The sequence below is a fragment of the Durio zibethinus genome, chromosome 4 (genome assembly GCF_047325235.1).
Source record: "Durio zibethinus cultivar Kanyao isolate XHJ-2024 chromosome 4, ASM4732523v1, whole genome shotgun sequence".
NCBI classification, from domain to species: Eukaryota; Viridiplantae; Streptophyta; class Magnoliopsida; order Malvales; family Malvaceae; genus Durio; species Durio zibethinus.
Genome location: NC_143165.1, coordinates 8,754,563 through 8,770,166, shown reverse-complemented (window position 1 = coordinate 8,770,166; position 15,604 = coordinate 8,754,563). Strand labels below are relative to the sequence as shown.

General features: G+C 31.3%; 2 protein-coding genes across 3 annotated transcripts; one reads left to right on the top strand and one right to left on the bottom strand.

Moving 5' to 3' along the window:
* Positions 1-268: 268 nt before the first annotated feature.
* Positions 269-3,743, bottom strand: WIP2 (WPP domain interacting protein 2). Its single transcript, XM_022877545.2, has 3 exons — positions 3,544-3,743; positions 2,066-3,301; positions 269-1,127 (listed from the first exon to the last, which is right to left on the bottom strand). The coding sequence occupies exons 2-3, from the start codon at positions 3,204-3,206 to the stop codon at positions 379-381; spliced, it is 1,890 nt and encodes a 629-aa protein (XP_022733280.1). The 5' UTR covers positions 3,207-3,301; positions 3,544-3,743; the 3' UTR covers positions 269-378.
* Positions 3,744-10,898: 7,155 nt separating this feature from the next.
* Positions 10,899-14,741, top strand: LOC111288021 (P-loop containing nucleoside triphosphate hydrolases superfamily protein). 2 transcript variants are annotated; one of them, XM_022878764.2, is made up of 2 exons: positions 10,899-11,089; positions 11,231-14,741. In XM_022878764.2, the coding sequence occupies exon 2, from the start codon at positions 11,693-11,695 to the stop codon at positions 14,624-14,626; it is 2,934 nt and encodes a 977-aa protein (XP_022734499.2). In that variant the 5' UTR covers positions 10,899-11,089; positions 11,231-11,692; the 3' UTR covers positions 14,627-14,741. The 2 variants fall into 2 exon arrangements, with proteins under 2 accessions (XP_022734499.2, XP_089616444.1); XM_089760318.1 differs by having other exon boundaries at positions 11,013-11,089; positions 11,295-14,726.
* The last annotated feature ends 863 nt before the right edge of the window (positions 14,742-15,604 follow it).

The window sequence follows — 15,604 nt, the reverse complement described above, 5'->3', positions numbered from 1 at the left end:
GTGATAGCCAAATGATAGAAGGCCGTAATGGTAAAAGCAAATCGTACTCAAGCAGAATATAATTATTGTACACGCTAGTGGCCTGATAGATAGACTTCTCAAAGCCAAGATACGCCAACAAATTAAGTGATAAAATATATAGTTTAGACCTAGCATTATACTCCACAGAAAAACAACCTTCTAGGTAAGTACTAATATAGAGAGGAGCTCAAATCAAGACTGAAATGGTTTCCACTTTTAAGCAAGTTGTGGTATTAACACAAGCGGGGAAAAGGAAAAGAAAAGGCTCTAATTATGATAACAATGAAATTTTACATTGGATGACTGCCTATAAACATTAGAATACACAAAAAAAAAAAAGGGTCTATTTTCTTTAAATCAGGTGGGAACAACCACCCCTGAATCGGTTGACAACTGCAACACAACGAACAGGAACACTAAAACCAGTAATACCAGCTGTGTAAAAAAACATAACGTAACCTTACATACTCTCCTCTGCATCTTCAAAACCTCTTCTGTACCTAAGACATCTCCACAATACTTTTCCAACTCATCTGCTTGTTTCTTTGGCATTGCAGCCTCGCTATCTGCCTCTCCGAGCTTATTCAACATCTGGGCTTGCTCCCCAGCCAATGAAGTTTGTTCTTTAAGTAGTGGGCTTTGATTGCCCGCAGAATCTCTTAACTTCTGTATTGCCCTGGTTAGAGCTAGAAACTCAATTTCAGCCTTCATTTTCTGTTGAAAGAGGCACTCAAAGTCGAATTCCATTTCTCTATATTTATCTTGCTGCAACTCTGCAGTGCTTCCTGATTCTTCCTTCTGTGACCGGCTACTGTTTACACTAGTTTCTAGTTCAGAAATCCGTGATTCCTTCGCTTGCAGTACAGCCCTTGCTTCCTCCAGTTTGCTCTCCAAATATTTTACTTTGTGTGTTAAGGTGAATACCTGAGTTTCCAAGGAACCTGAAGTACTTTTTCTTATCCTTTCAGAAGATAATTGGTCAGATGTGCTAGTTTCAAGGATTTCCTGATCAGCATAAGTAGAATCCTCATGAACACTGTTAATGTTAACTGAATCATCATGTAGAGATGTAGGTTCCTTTCCGATCTCCCCTAATTTCTTGACTTCTGCAAGGAAAGATTGCTAAATTAAACTTAATAAAAAACAGGACACAGTCAGCAATTATGCTAGCATGATACGACAGGTAATTAGTAAAATAAACAATCAACATTAATTCCACCAATAATGAAAACATTTATGTTGGAGTCCTAGACTCTTCCATATAATTAAATGTTAATCATCAAATATCCATTATGCAATAGAAAACAAATGTGACAATGTTATTGTAACTCCCATTCCTCCCTCACTTCCCACAACTCATTTTCTGTGCGCCTTCCCTTCTTACAACCCTAACATTGACCAAAAACCAGCAAAAAAAATTGGAGTGATTCTACCACGAAATGAATTTAATTATTGCTTTTCTCATGATCATTTGTTGCCAAATGTCCCATTTTAGGTTGATCTTATTCCTGATGATAACAGGACTTCACCAGACACTTACCATTACTATCAATAGTTAATTATTAGTACATAATTAATAGTTAACATAACATAGTCTAAAGTTCCCTTCAGCTGTTTGCATTAGCTTTTGCAGCCTATGTTGACAGCAGCCATATTTGCCCATTAAGATGCTTGGTCTAGACTTATCTAAGCCTACCTGAAGCCAGTTCAACCTGGAACATGCATGGAGACTAGTATAGTAATTTTCATCGTTGGCCTCAACGGGGTTTTATGAGGAAAAACTATTTTCAATCTTTGTCCCAACTCTGAAACAACTGAGGCCATAGTTATCAACTCCTTTAAGTAAATACTTACAGAAATATTTCTGAGGATTGTCATATAAATAAGCTAACCAAAATAGGAACAAATTAAGAGGTACAGTGTGATCACCAAGCTGGATTTGCAGGACATATAATGCAGTACATATGAGTAGTAAGAAAATATGAATATATAAACAAACCATGAGGAAGGTTTATCAAAGTTACCAGAAGGATATCACACCCACCATTCTCAAGGGCTTCCTGGGCAGATTGGAGAGCAAGAATAGACTCAACGAGTGGGTCTCGATATGGTGAAGGGCAGTGATTTTCACTTTTTTCTTCCTTAGCCTCCCAAGATAAATCTGCAGGTAAATCATCTGCTGAAAGTTCTTCAATATCACCTGAATTTTCTTTCTTATAAGCAGTTTGTACTTCCTCACTGATCTGGTCTTCACCTTCATGAGCTTCATCACCATTTTCCCGATCATAATTCATGGAGTTTCCACTTTGCTTTCTGTTACTTGTCACTGAAAATGAACCCTGCATAAAGACAAAGTCGGAGCTTCTAGAGTCAGATTCCATGCTGGAATGAGAGTTTTCCATCTCAATTTTTACCCTTTCTCCTCTGAGCTTCTTACTGCTTTCAACATGACCATTTCCCTGTTGAACTCTTTGACTTGAATTACCCACAGTCTTCCCACCTAAATTATTCATCTGGCTTTTCTCATATCCGAAAATTGCAGGCTGTTCATACCTCACCTTTGGCATACTGGCTGCTGTAGAAGACTTGCTACTCTGATCCTCACTATTTTCAGAGTCTGCAGCAGCAGCATAAGCAGGCCCAACTGCAAACCTGGAATCCGAGCTGGGGCTATGCATCATGAACCCATGAGCAACACTTGCGTTCTTTAACACATTCACAGGTCCAAAAGGAGGCTCACTATTCTGCTTGATCTCAGGTGATGCCATATGTTGAGGTTTAGTTGGATTTGCAGAACCAGACAACCCTCGCTTCAATAGTTTACTGCTGTCCATAGTGGCGGTGGAATCTTTAACAAAATCTCTCTTGATACGCCTCCATTTCTTCAACCCATAGCCTTTGGTGGTAGGAGGAGATGACCCTGCAGGAGATTTAGCTGTTATAGGAGGTGAATGCATTGGCTGCACAATCTCAGCACCATCCTTTACATGATTATCAGCTGTCAAAGCATGGGAATCGACACTTTGATCAGGGGAGAACATCTGGATCTCATCATCATTCGGCCACGACCCATTACTCTTAAAATTGTCAACGTGATTATCCTTGATTTTATTGTCATCAACGTGTTGAGTGGCTTCATTATCCTCCACAAATTCAATCGCAGAACATTCACTCTCCAAATCCATAACAATCGATATGGGTTTCGCTCAAGATTTACTCAGATCATAATGAAGAACAATAACTATCATTCCAGTAAAATCACGTCCAAATCAACCAAAATCTGGAAAAAAGACACCAAACCAAACCAACCCAACCCAACCATTCTGTTCAAAAATCTTGCATTAAAACTGAAGTAAATGAATAAAATTTAATACACCCATCATTGGATTCTCTGTTATCATCAATTTCCAACACAATTGAGCTTGATTTATCGGATATATATATCATGAAAGCTCAGCAAAGATTGAATTGGGAAATAGAAAAAAAGAGAAATTGAGGACGTTATGTGATTAAAAATCGTACCTTTGATGCAGTCACAGTAGGAAATTGAAAAGAGGGCTTCGAATTGAAAGAAATTGGAAACCCTAAACTGTGGTTAGATTTTCAGTTGCATAGGGCTTGGAATTTATTGGGAGAGAAATTGCGATATTATTATTTTAATAAATTAAAATTGGCAACATTTCATGGTGGTCATAGTAAGTATAGGCTATATTCTAAATAATAATAATTAATAATTACAAATTTGATTTTAAAAAAAAAAAATGAAAATGAACGTGGGCGGTGGGGTTGAGACCCTCATAGTGAGCCCACACTCAAACGGATCTAATAAGAATTGTAAATGATATATAAATATTTGAAAGTTAAGTTTGATTTAAATAAAATTTGAATTCGGTTCGATAATTATCGAGTTGAGTTCGAATTCGAATAGTTTGATTCATCGATTGAGTTGAATTTGAATATTTTTATATATAATTCGAGTAGCTCGCGAGCATAATCGAATTTTTATATTTAAATTTTTTTTATTATTTTAATTAATAAAATATCTCGAATTCAAGTTCGAACTCAAACACAAATAATCAAATTTTTATCGAATATAAGAATTAAATTTATTTTTATATATTTTCGAATTTAATTAAACGAGTTCGAGTAATTCGAATTTGATCATAAATTAAAATCGAGCTAAAAAAATAAAATTTGATCAAGTTCGAGGTGAATATCAAATCGCGAGTAAAGAATCAAACTCAAACTCAAACTCAAACTCAAATTTTTCACTGTATCGACTCGACTCGATTACGTTGTAAATCCAATCGGACGTTGCCAGATTTTGGTAATGAGAGATGGAGAGCGGCTGGAATTACTGCATTGCCCCTTTCTGAATTCTTCTTTCCTTCGTTCGTTCATGGACAAGAACTCCGTATAACATAATTATTACATAAGCAAGTCTCTAAATAAAAATTAAATCATTTTTAAATTTTTATTATTTTATTAAAATCAATCAAATTTTTAAATATTTATTTCCACTTAATTAAATTATGACCGAATGAAAATCAATATTGATGGATAATAATTTTTAACTAATAAGAGTTTAATTAGTGAAAATAAAATTTTGAAAACTCAATTGATTGTAAAAAAAAATAAAAAAATTTTATATAATTATTTAATTTTAGTTTAGAGACTTTTTCATATTTATGTCAATTATTTATGTATTGTTTGTTTAAAAAATTGGTTTCAATATTTCTTTAGATTAATTAAGGTTTTATACTTAATATATTATTAATATATAAATATTTTATATTAAGTGTAACATCATTAATAACTAATATTAAAATTTAAAAAGCTTTAACATGATGAAATATTTAAATTTTAAAATATTTACTTTTAAGAACTCTAAACTTTAAATTTACTAATTCATGATATAATAATTTATAATATATTAATAATATATAATATTTATATACTGATAATACACCAATCATAATCTCTTGTAATAAAACTAACTTTAACTTATGTAGTTCATCTTTGGATTTGTATCTTGCTGTGGTAGATTTTTAATGTGGTGAGATGGGATGGGCCTTTAGTTTTTTTTTTATTTTTTATTTTTAGAAATAGGAAGAGATATGAGGATGCGATGGAGAATGGCCTTTTTCCTAAATAGTAACTTGGAAATTAGGGATTCATTGCAAATGAAAACAATAATAAATCATGTAGTTTTACGATAACATGTTAATTTTTTAATTTAATGATTAAATTTTAATTTTTTTAATCTAATTTTTTTTTATCATAACATAATTAATCAATGGAGTTTACAAGGAATCTCAAACATATATTTTCCCATGATTATGAGGGTTATATATTAATTTAATTACTCTTGCATAATTGTATTACATTAATTTTAATATTTATATTTAATATATTATCAGTGTATAAATTTTATATATTATTAATAAATTAAATTATGTCATTTTATTAATGAGATAAATCAAATGATGATGTCTTATTTATAAGTAAATTTTTTTTAAATTAATTTTTTGTATATTAATTTTAAAAATTAATATTTATTCATTAATAAAATAATATTATCTGATTTATTAATAATATATAAAATTTATATACTAATAATATATCAAATATAAACTCTTAATCTTATCAAACTTTTTTTTTAGTAAATTGAAATCAACTAATAATAAATATAAATGATAATATAGTTAAACAGAATAGATATAAATATAGATAGTGTTTGCACTGAAAGCAGATTCAAGGTAAGTACCTGCAAGGAGTAAATGATAGTCAAGAACAAAGGACGAAAGTGATTTTGACGTTTGTGTTTCGATATTTAAAAGATTAAAAAGGATAGAGAAAAAATAGGCTAAAAAGTTCAGGAAATGATCAAAATGAGTAGCTTTTCACAATGAAAGGGCTTTGCCTATTGGCCCAAAAAAAAAAAAAAAAAGAGACTATGGCGTAGGATAAATATTTTGGAGAGTAGAACTCATGTGGGTTTTATTAAAACAGCTAGCTTTTGAGAAGTGCAGACTCATCAACTTCAAATAATTTTTTCCTTAGTTGTTAAGATTTGAATATTAAATTTAATAAATATTATATATTAAAAATTAATAAATTGAGTTAAATTCAGATTTATTTTTTTTATAAAAAAGTGATCATAATTTAAAAATAAAAAAACAGATTATAAGCATTAAAATTTAAAATTTAAATTTACTTGATATCATTTTTTAAAAATGATTATATAATTTAATTTAATTAAATTTTAAATTTAAAAATCTTAGTCCGTTTGCTTCATCATGTTATTATATGGTCTAAAATTTCAACCTTCATAAGAAAACAACGGCTGAGTTGGATTCCTTTTTGCAGCCAATGATGTTTCAATGGAGATTCCATTGCCGCTTTATATTTGATGGATTGAGATAAAGCTCCAATGATGATAATTTTTTCACAATGCTGAGACAGCTTTTCACAATGAAAGGGCTTTGCCTATTGGCCCAAAAAAAAAAAAAAAGAGACTATGGCGTAGGATAAATATTTTGGAGAGTTGAACTCGTGTGGGTTTTATTAAAACAGCCACCTTTTGCGAAGTGCAGACTCATCAACTTCAAATAATTTTTTACTTAAGTGTTAAGATTTGAATATTAAGTTTAATAAATATTATATATTAAAAGTTAATAAATTGAGTTAAATTCGGAGTTTAACTTTAAATAATTTTAATATAACTATATGATTACAAAGTGGAGGAGCTTATAGATTCTATTGCCAAAAGAAAGTAAAAGAAAACTTTTAAAGGAAGAAAGAGATGATGCATTAGGATAAAGGAGGGCAAACACCCTGGTTCCAATGGCCTTTGTTTAAAGAGCATCTGTGTTGGCCTAAAATGCTTTTTTTGTTCCTTTATTTTTTGGCCTAAATTGCTTGTACGAAGTAATGCTTCTCAGTATATATTTGATTGATTCACATTCTTCCATTTTATTTTAATTTTTTCGCTCTTGGCCTTGGGATAGGATGCTTGCTTGCGTCAGATAAAATTTTGCCAAAAACTTCAATTGAAACACAATCATAACAGTGAAACAAAAAGATGAATAATCCAAAAAAAATTCTTTAGTAAATTGAGCATAAGTCGGTTTGAATCATTTTGGTTGATCAAAATATTGAATTCGGTCAAATTGATTTGCATAATTCAATTTCGATAATTATCGATTAATATATTTGATTGATTTGAGTTTTTAAAAATAATAATTAAATTAATCGAATTAACCGATATTTTTAATAAATTTTTAAATATATTATATATAATATAAATATATTAATTTTTTATTTATAATTTAAAATTAATAAATATGACATTGGTAACAAAATTATAAGATGAGTTTTATTTAGAGTTGGCAAAATTTACTCAAATTCAAAAATTCGCTCAAGTTGATCCGTGACTAAATCCAAATTAATTTGGATTGATTAAGAAAAGTTAAAGATCAAACCTCAAAAAATATCTGAATTAGAAAAAGCCTAAAAATGGTACAACTCGAACCCATAATGACCCGAATCCACGATGTTCGAACTTGAGATCTATTCGAACTAAAATTCATAAAAATCAAATTTTAATCCAAAAAAAATCGAACCATAATTATATGACTATTTTTAAAAAATAATAATAAATAATAAATATTTCTTAAATAAAAATAAAAATGTTATTATGTATAAGCAAAATTATATTGATGATAAAATTAATTATTAGCAAGAGCAAATTAGAGTATAATTTAGAAGTACACTATGCTAGTGATAATTTTAATACAATTAATTTTTATATTTAATTGATATTGAAATTAATTATATTTAGATAACTACATTAGTTGAGTTTAGGGTTATTAGCATTATATTAATTAATTTAATAATATATACTATTTAAAATTTTAATTGAATATTAGGTCAATTAGTGTATATCCAATGTTATTATATTTAATTTAATGTTAAAATGATCAAATTAATTCTCTTTTAATAATTTTACTATTTAACTTTGCGAAATTTGCTCAATTGATAAATAAGAATGCATCCAACGTTATTATGTTAAGGTCAATTGGTGCATACGATTTTTTTTTTTTTTTTAAATTAAGATTCTAATGAAACATTTAATCAATCATTGTATATGATTATATTAAACGTGATAATATTAGTATAATAATCGATATAAAAACTAAAAACAAAATAAATATACGATTGAACTAATTAATTGATGAATTATTCATATTAAATATTTTTTAGTAAATGATAGTCGATAATTTTTTTAATAATGTCTGCTAGTTAGTATTATAATTGGATAATTGTTAATTGATGAATATTCTTAGTCTAACATTCTAATTGAACATTCTCTCAAACAGTGTATATTATTAATTATTTGGCATTTCATTTATTTCCAAATGAAAAAACAAAATAAATGTAAAAAAAATTCTTGAAAAATTGAAATATTTGTTAAATAATTATAATATAATGACTAAAATGTAATAAAATAAAATAAAAAAATAAAAATGAAAAATTGTTGGACTAAGTGGCTAAAGTTAAGTGTCTGGTGGTTCAATGAATTATTGAGTTAAGACTTAAAGATAAAAAACCATTTATATAAATATTTAGTGGATTTTATTTTCTTAAAGTGATTTTTTTCATGTAGCCCTAATGATTTAGGACTTTTATTTTATATATTAGATTTATATATTTATTTATACGATGGATTAAAAAATTAATAGATAATATTTTTCTAAATAGAGTAATGGATAATATTAAAATAAAAAAATTATTATATAATAAATATATGAAAATATTTTTTATTTTTTAATTTTAAACTTTAATATTTTTGTCATATTTTTAGTCAATTATTAATTATTACATTCGAAATTGTAAAAAAAAGTTCATAACTTATAAAATTTTAAAATTATTTAAATTCTTTTAATCTTGTTCCACTTGAACTGAGGAATCTAAAATAATTTGAATATGAAATAATCAATATTTGAGATTATTTGAATTAAAAAAAAAAGAATCTAAAATCATCCGAAATAAAAAAAAAAATCTGAACTAAAAAAAAAATAGAAAAAAAAAAATCATAATCCCAATAATGTAACTTTGAAGACAAACCGAGTTGAGCCAGCCTGAAGTAGCCCCGTCTGTCGCCTTTAGTTTCATTAAATAAAAATTGTTGCAAAATTATTGTGCAAAATTAATAACAAAAAAAAAAAAAACTGATGAAAACTTTTGATCTTTCGATCAAATTGATTGATGTTATATCAGTTTGATTATTTAAAATTATTAGAAATGAATTGATTAATTTCAATTATATTTTTTAAAAAAATTTATTAAATTGATTTTCGATTTTTTATAATGGAACTGACTGATTAGTCACTTCTAAACTTAAATAATATGGACGCATAACATCTTAATCTGGTTTGACAAATTTGAAATTCAAGACGGGTGACAGAGAGAAACGTGGGATTGTAATTTGTAACAGATCCTATCAACTTGAATTATCTTTATAAATATGCAATTTTCTTCTTCTTTTCTAATTACTTTTTCCTCTTTAATTTTTTTGCATTACTCAAATGGAAAAATATGGTATTATATCTGAGATGAGCAATCGTAAATCACCTGCTTTAAATCCATTGGTTTTCAAAAAGATTGATTCGCCAGACTGCTTTTCCTGTATGAGCAGTGAGTGCTGTGATTCAGCTCCCGAATAGGAAAGCAATAATGGAATAGTAGCTAAGGTACACGTGACAATTTTAAATACAATATAATATAATATAATATAAAATAAAATAATACTATTTAAATTTTTAATAAAAATCATATAAATTTAAAAAAATAAATAAATTTTGTATTTAATATTTTTTTTTAATAAAAAAAATAAGATAGATAAATTACTTAATCTTTTTCAAATCAAAATAAAATTTATTGTATTTGACAGTATAAAATAAATTATTGTAAATCATACATTTGAAATTATCTTAATAAATAATCATCAATAAAATTTAAATTCAAAATTTTTTTTAAATAAAATAAATCTTAACTAATTAAATCAATCATTATATTTAATATACATATTTAAATTGAATTTTAAACATTTTCCATTTGTTCAGTACGGTTACCATTCAAATACATGAATTGACAAATGACAAGTAATAATACCACTGAAAAGGTTTTGATTTATTTTCTCAATAATGTTTGGGCGGAGATCAAAAATAGCAGTTGGTCAGTTCTCAGTTGGACCGGTCTTCTGTCCAATTCCCCGTGCAAATAGATTCAAATTGTGTCAGATGGGTAAACATTCATATCAACACATGGATCGCATAACCCTATAATACTAAATAAATGCTTTCCAATGGACAATATTAACTTGGATTGCTTTAATCTAATGTTGTTTGAACCCTTAATAGAACCACTACCAATAAATTTTAAATTAAATTTTATAATTTTAAATATGATACATAAAGTGATATAAAAATATATTAAAATAATAATAAAAATTATATACAAATTTGATAATAATAAAAAATATATTTTATATTTAATATATCAATATAAATTATGATAAAATAATATTTTTATTTTATACTGTTAAATATGAAATTTATAAATATAAATATATGAAGTAACATAACTATGATATTCATCGTTACGCTTACAATGTCATTTTCTCTGAGTTTTTTTTTTATTATTTTTCTTTTCTGACCATTTTTGGCTGCTGTGGCAAATGAGAACCTACCCACGTTAGGTTTAGAACTGAAATATTATAGTATAACACATAAAACAAAATGAACTGGCCGAAGCCCAAGATAATCTATTTAATTTATCATATAATAATAACTACACCATTAACCCTCCGCAGTCTGCAGCTTCTTTTAAAGCATTTATCTAATATTATATGTTCAAAACCTCACCGATCCAGCCCAACATTAGATTCCCCCCATTCTCTACAGCTTGCTTTTTGGAGAGAAGATGGAGATGGCCATTCAGGATTTGCAGCAGAGGGTTTCTCTTCTTTTCCTTTGCCTCAAAAGTAAAAACAAAGCTAAGGCCAGTAAGTTATTTCTATACATATATATTGCATCAGTTTTCTCATTTCTGGCATGGATATCACATAGATATGAAAGAGTCGAAACATTGTTCCTGTCTTTGTTTTAATCAAACATTAATTAATATCATCCATTTGTTGTTTCAGTCTTTGAGAGCAAAGCTTGAATGATTCAGGTCTCTATCAAATGATTACTAAATGGTGATTGCAGTTTATGGGGTTTAATGGACTGTTCTTTTTGTTAATACTTCCGATCACATCTACTCCACCATGGGGCACAAGGGAACAGGTCTAGCTCTGATGGAAGGGAGGCCCACGATATCAAGTAAGATATACCACATGCAGATTTCACTGTTGCATTCATCTTCTGCCATAGGCTTTGGTCACAGCCACTCTCTCAATTATATCTGTCAGATAAAATTAATGCACTGAGAATCCAGGAAGGGCTCAGGTTCTTTGGTCACGCAAGTAATGCAAGAGGCTTTTATCAGCTTCTAAACTGTAATGATAACTTTCAAAATACAAGAGAAAAGAACCATTATGGTGTAGGCTATAGAGTACAGCACTACAGCTTAGATCTACAACACTGCTGCAGACATCGAAATCTTCATGTCTGTGGGTGAAGAAGAAGTATCGGTATCAGGTATTGGCAAACTTTCTCAGGAAAACCATCCCAGCGGCCTCACCATCAAGACTTCATGTTGCAGCAAAACTGGTAAAGATGCTTTAAGCTTGAAAACCTCAATTGAGTCATCTCCATACAACTCTCCCTCCTTGGTGTCCCCACCATCGTCAGCATTTGTTTCAGCTTTGCAGTCACCATATATATCCCCGAGAGCCACAACCACGAAACCTCAAGATAACTCAACTCCACAAGATAACCTTACTCTTGTTATACATCCATCGCCACCAGTCTCATGCAGAGGGGGTTATTCACAATCTGATGACATGCCAAGTAGTTCATACACTCCACCATCAGACCTGTATGAATACTCTGATGACCCTGACCCTGCTGATCCGAAGCTCAAGTTTGTAACTTGTGTTCCAGTTCCAGATCCTGCTCCACGCATCTCATTCTCATTTCCAGTGCCTAGGATTTCCTTCACCAAAACTCCTGTTTCTCCAGCTTCTAATGCCAAACTCAGGAGCTGTGATGTTTTCATTGGCTTCCATGGTCAAAATCCAAACTTGGTTCGCTTCTGTAAGTGGCTTAAGTCAGAGCTGGAGCTTCGGGGAATTGCTTGCTTTGTTGCAGATAGAGCCAAGTATTCAGATAGTCAGAGCCATGAGATCGCTGACCGAGTCATCTGCTCAGTCACATATGGAGTTGTGGTGGTCACAAATTCTATCTTTCTCAACCATCTCAGCTTGGAGGAAATTAGATTCTTTACTCAAAAGAAGAACTTGATTCCGCTCTTCTTTGACACGGGGCCAGCTGAGATCATGGGACTTCTCAACTGCAATTCAATCGGTAAAGAATGCAAAGAAGCCATTGACGGACTAATCAAATGTCACGAGTTCAAGCTGGAAGCCAATCAGGGTAATTGGAGAAGCTGTGTAGCTAAAGCTGGAGGAATGTTGAGAGCAAAGCTTGGAAGGAAGAGTGTGGCAGATAAAGACTTTGCTGGTGAAGCATTTGAGGAGCTGCCATTTCCAAGAAACAGGTTTTTTGTGGGAAGAGAGAAGGAGATTATGGAGATTGAAACTGCTCTATTTGGACATGCTGATTCTCTTGAGCAAGATTGTTGCTCTATGCCTATCATAAAAGGTGAAGCAAGTGGGCAATCTGAAGGGCTTGCCGATGAAGAAAGTGATGGGAAGTGCAAAGAGCCTACGCTAGAAGCATGGGTTGAACAAGTTATGGGAAGAAATTCAATGAAAAGGTCCAAATACAAGAAAGCAAAGTGTGGGAACTACAAGAGCTTAGGCAGCAGTGTGATTTGCATAAATGGTGTTCCTGGCATTGGAAAGACAGAGCTTGCTCTTGAATTTGCCTATAGGTATTCTCAGAGATATAAGATGGTTCTTTGGGTTGGTGGAGAAGCTCGATATTTCCGGCAGAATATATTGAATTTATCACTCAACTTGGGATTGGATGTGAGTGTTGAAGATGAAAAGGAAAGGGGCCAGATTCGAAGCTTTGAGGAGCAGGAAATTGAAGCATTCAAGCGAGTGAAGAGAGAGCTCTTTCGGGACATGCCTTATCTATTGATCATCGATAATCTTGAGACAGAGCGAGAGTGGTGGGAAGGAAAAGACCTGCATGACTTGATTCCTAGGAACACCGGAGGGTCTCATGTGATTATCACAACTAGGCTATCAAAAGTGATGAATTTTGACACAAAGCAGCTTCCTCCATTACATTCATCTGATGCAATGATTTTAGTAAGGGGAAGAAGGAAAAAAGATTATCCGGCAGCGGAGTTGGAGTTCTTGAGAAAATTTGATGAGAAATTGGGAAGATTGAGCTTTGGTTTGTGGATTATTGGTTCACTGCTTTCGGAACTTTCCATTTCTCCATCTGCACTCTTTGAAGCTGTGAACGAGGTCTCCCTTGAAGATGGTTCCACTTCATCATCTATAAGCACTAGAGGTGACCAATACTGCAAAACCAACCCTTTCCTGATGAAAATTCTATGTTTTTGCTTCGAGGTCTTGCAGCAAGTTAATGGGAGAAGGAACATTCTCGCCTCAAGAATGCTTCTTGTTGGTCCTTGGTTTGCCCCATCACCCATTTCAGCAAATTTGCTAGCTACTGCAGCTAAGTACATGCCTCTTGCTGGAAATCGATTCAGAAGGTGGACTAACTGCCTGAGCCTCGTGTCCAGTTGCTGTGGTGGATGTGGTTTAGCTAATCAAAGTGAAGAAGATTCTGCCATTCTCCTAGTAAAACTAGGATTGGCAAGAAGAGTGAATCGACAGAGTGGATATTGGATTCAATTCCATCCGATAACTCAATCGTTTGCAAAGAGGAAAGAGTGCTTATCCGCTGCTAAAGCCACAGTCCAAGGCATAAGAAAACATGGGAATCCATTGCTGAATTCTGATCATCTATGGGCTTCTGCATTTCTTGTATTCGGATTCAAGTCCGAGCCCCCAATAGTGCAATTAAAAGCAATTGATATGGTTTTGTACATCAAGAAAACGGCACTACCGTTAGCAATCATAGCCTTCACAACATTCTCAAGATGCAACTCGGCATTGGAGTTATTGAAGGTGTGCACAAATGTGTTGGAGGAAGTAGAAAAGTCATTTGTATCACAAGTACAAGACTGGTGCCATGGATCCCTTTGCTGGAAAAAGAAGTTACAGGGTAATCAAAGGGTGGACGAGTACGTGTGGCAAGATGTTACATTGTTGAAGGCTACTCTATTGGAAACGAGAGCAAAGCTGCTGTTAAGGGGTGGCCATTTTGACAGCGGTGAAGAACTGTGCAGAACTTGTATCAGTATTCGGACAGTAATGCTCGGGCACAATCATGCACACACCTTGGCTGCTCAAGAAACACTTGCCAAGTTAGTGAGAATGAGGAGCAAGATATGATGTAGCTGATTCTTAATAGAAGTTCATTTTTGTACACAACGTAAAATACAGCGATGAATTTTGTAGTTTTCATTCTTCACTTGAATTAGATTTGTTGAATCACGGCATATGATCCAAACACAGAATGCTGGGGAAAACAAACTCCTACAGCAACCAGTGTAAAATGTATCCTACACTGAAAATGATGGACTGGGATTAAACCTAACAATTTTATACAAACTATTATGACATGACATGAAAAAAACACAAAATTAGTCGCATGATTTAAAATTTTAAAAAAATTATATGAGTTTGACAATAAAAAAAATGTTTCGTGTTTGTTTTGTTGAAACAAATTTGACATGTTAAATTCATGTTCTATACTAATTTGATAAAAGAGAAAAGGAAGAGAAGTCCCATGTTTGGTGGAGTGTGTTTGACTACGGAAATGGGTTGTCTCCAACGTGGAAGCATTTGTGATGGGTAAAGTGAGCCATCAACATGCAAGTTTTGGATAACGTCGATGTCCATCCCATAACCGTTGGCTTTAAAAACAGAATAATTTTGTAGGAATAACCAATGGCAAATAAATTCTCCAATGCATTGGATAACCATTAAACTGTAAAATTTATTATTAGATTGAATTTGTACAACATAGTGTGGCAGTCCCAAAGTTAAGTCCAACGCTCACACTCATGAAGACCACTCAACTCAACCCAGACAAATGGGAACAACAAGAAACATTAATTTCATTTCAGTTTCTATAGACATAAATGTAGCTCTACTACTATGTATGTGCAACGGTTGGGCACTGCCTTATGATTACATCTACCAATTTGTGTATTTATGTTTATCTGTTTTTTATTACAGCATGTCGTATATGTTTAAAATATTTATAAAATATAAAAATTATCGTATTATAATTTATATATATAAATCAAATATAAAATACATTTATCCGTAATTATCATATCAAATTTATATATATATTTAAATGAT

What these genes read in the sequence shown, in the direction of transcription:
- WIP2 (XM_022877545.2), bottom strand. Translation starts at nt 3,206, where the DNA reads ATGGATTTGGAGAGTGAATGTTCTGCGATTGAATTTGTGGAGGATAAT. An exon ending in CCAGGAAGCCCTTGAGAATG is followed by an intron (nt 1,128 to 2,065) that starts GTGGGTGTGATA and finishes CTTTCCTTGCAG; the next exon opens with AAGTCAAGAAATTAGGGGAG.
- LOC111288021 (XM_022878764.2), top strand. Translation starts at nt 11,693, where the DNA reads ATGTCTGTGGGTGAAGAAGAAGTATCGGTATCAGGTATTGGCAAACTT.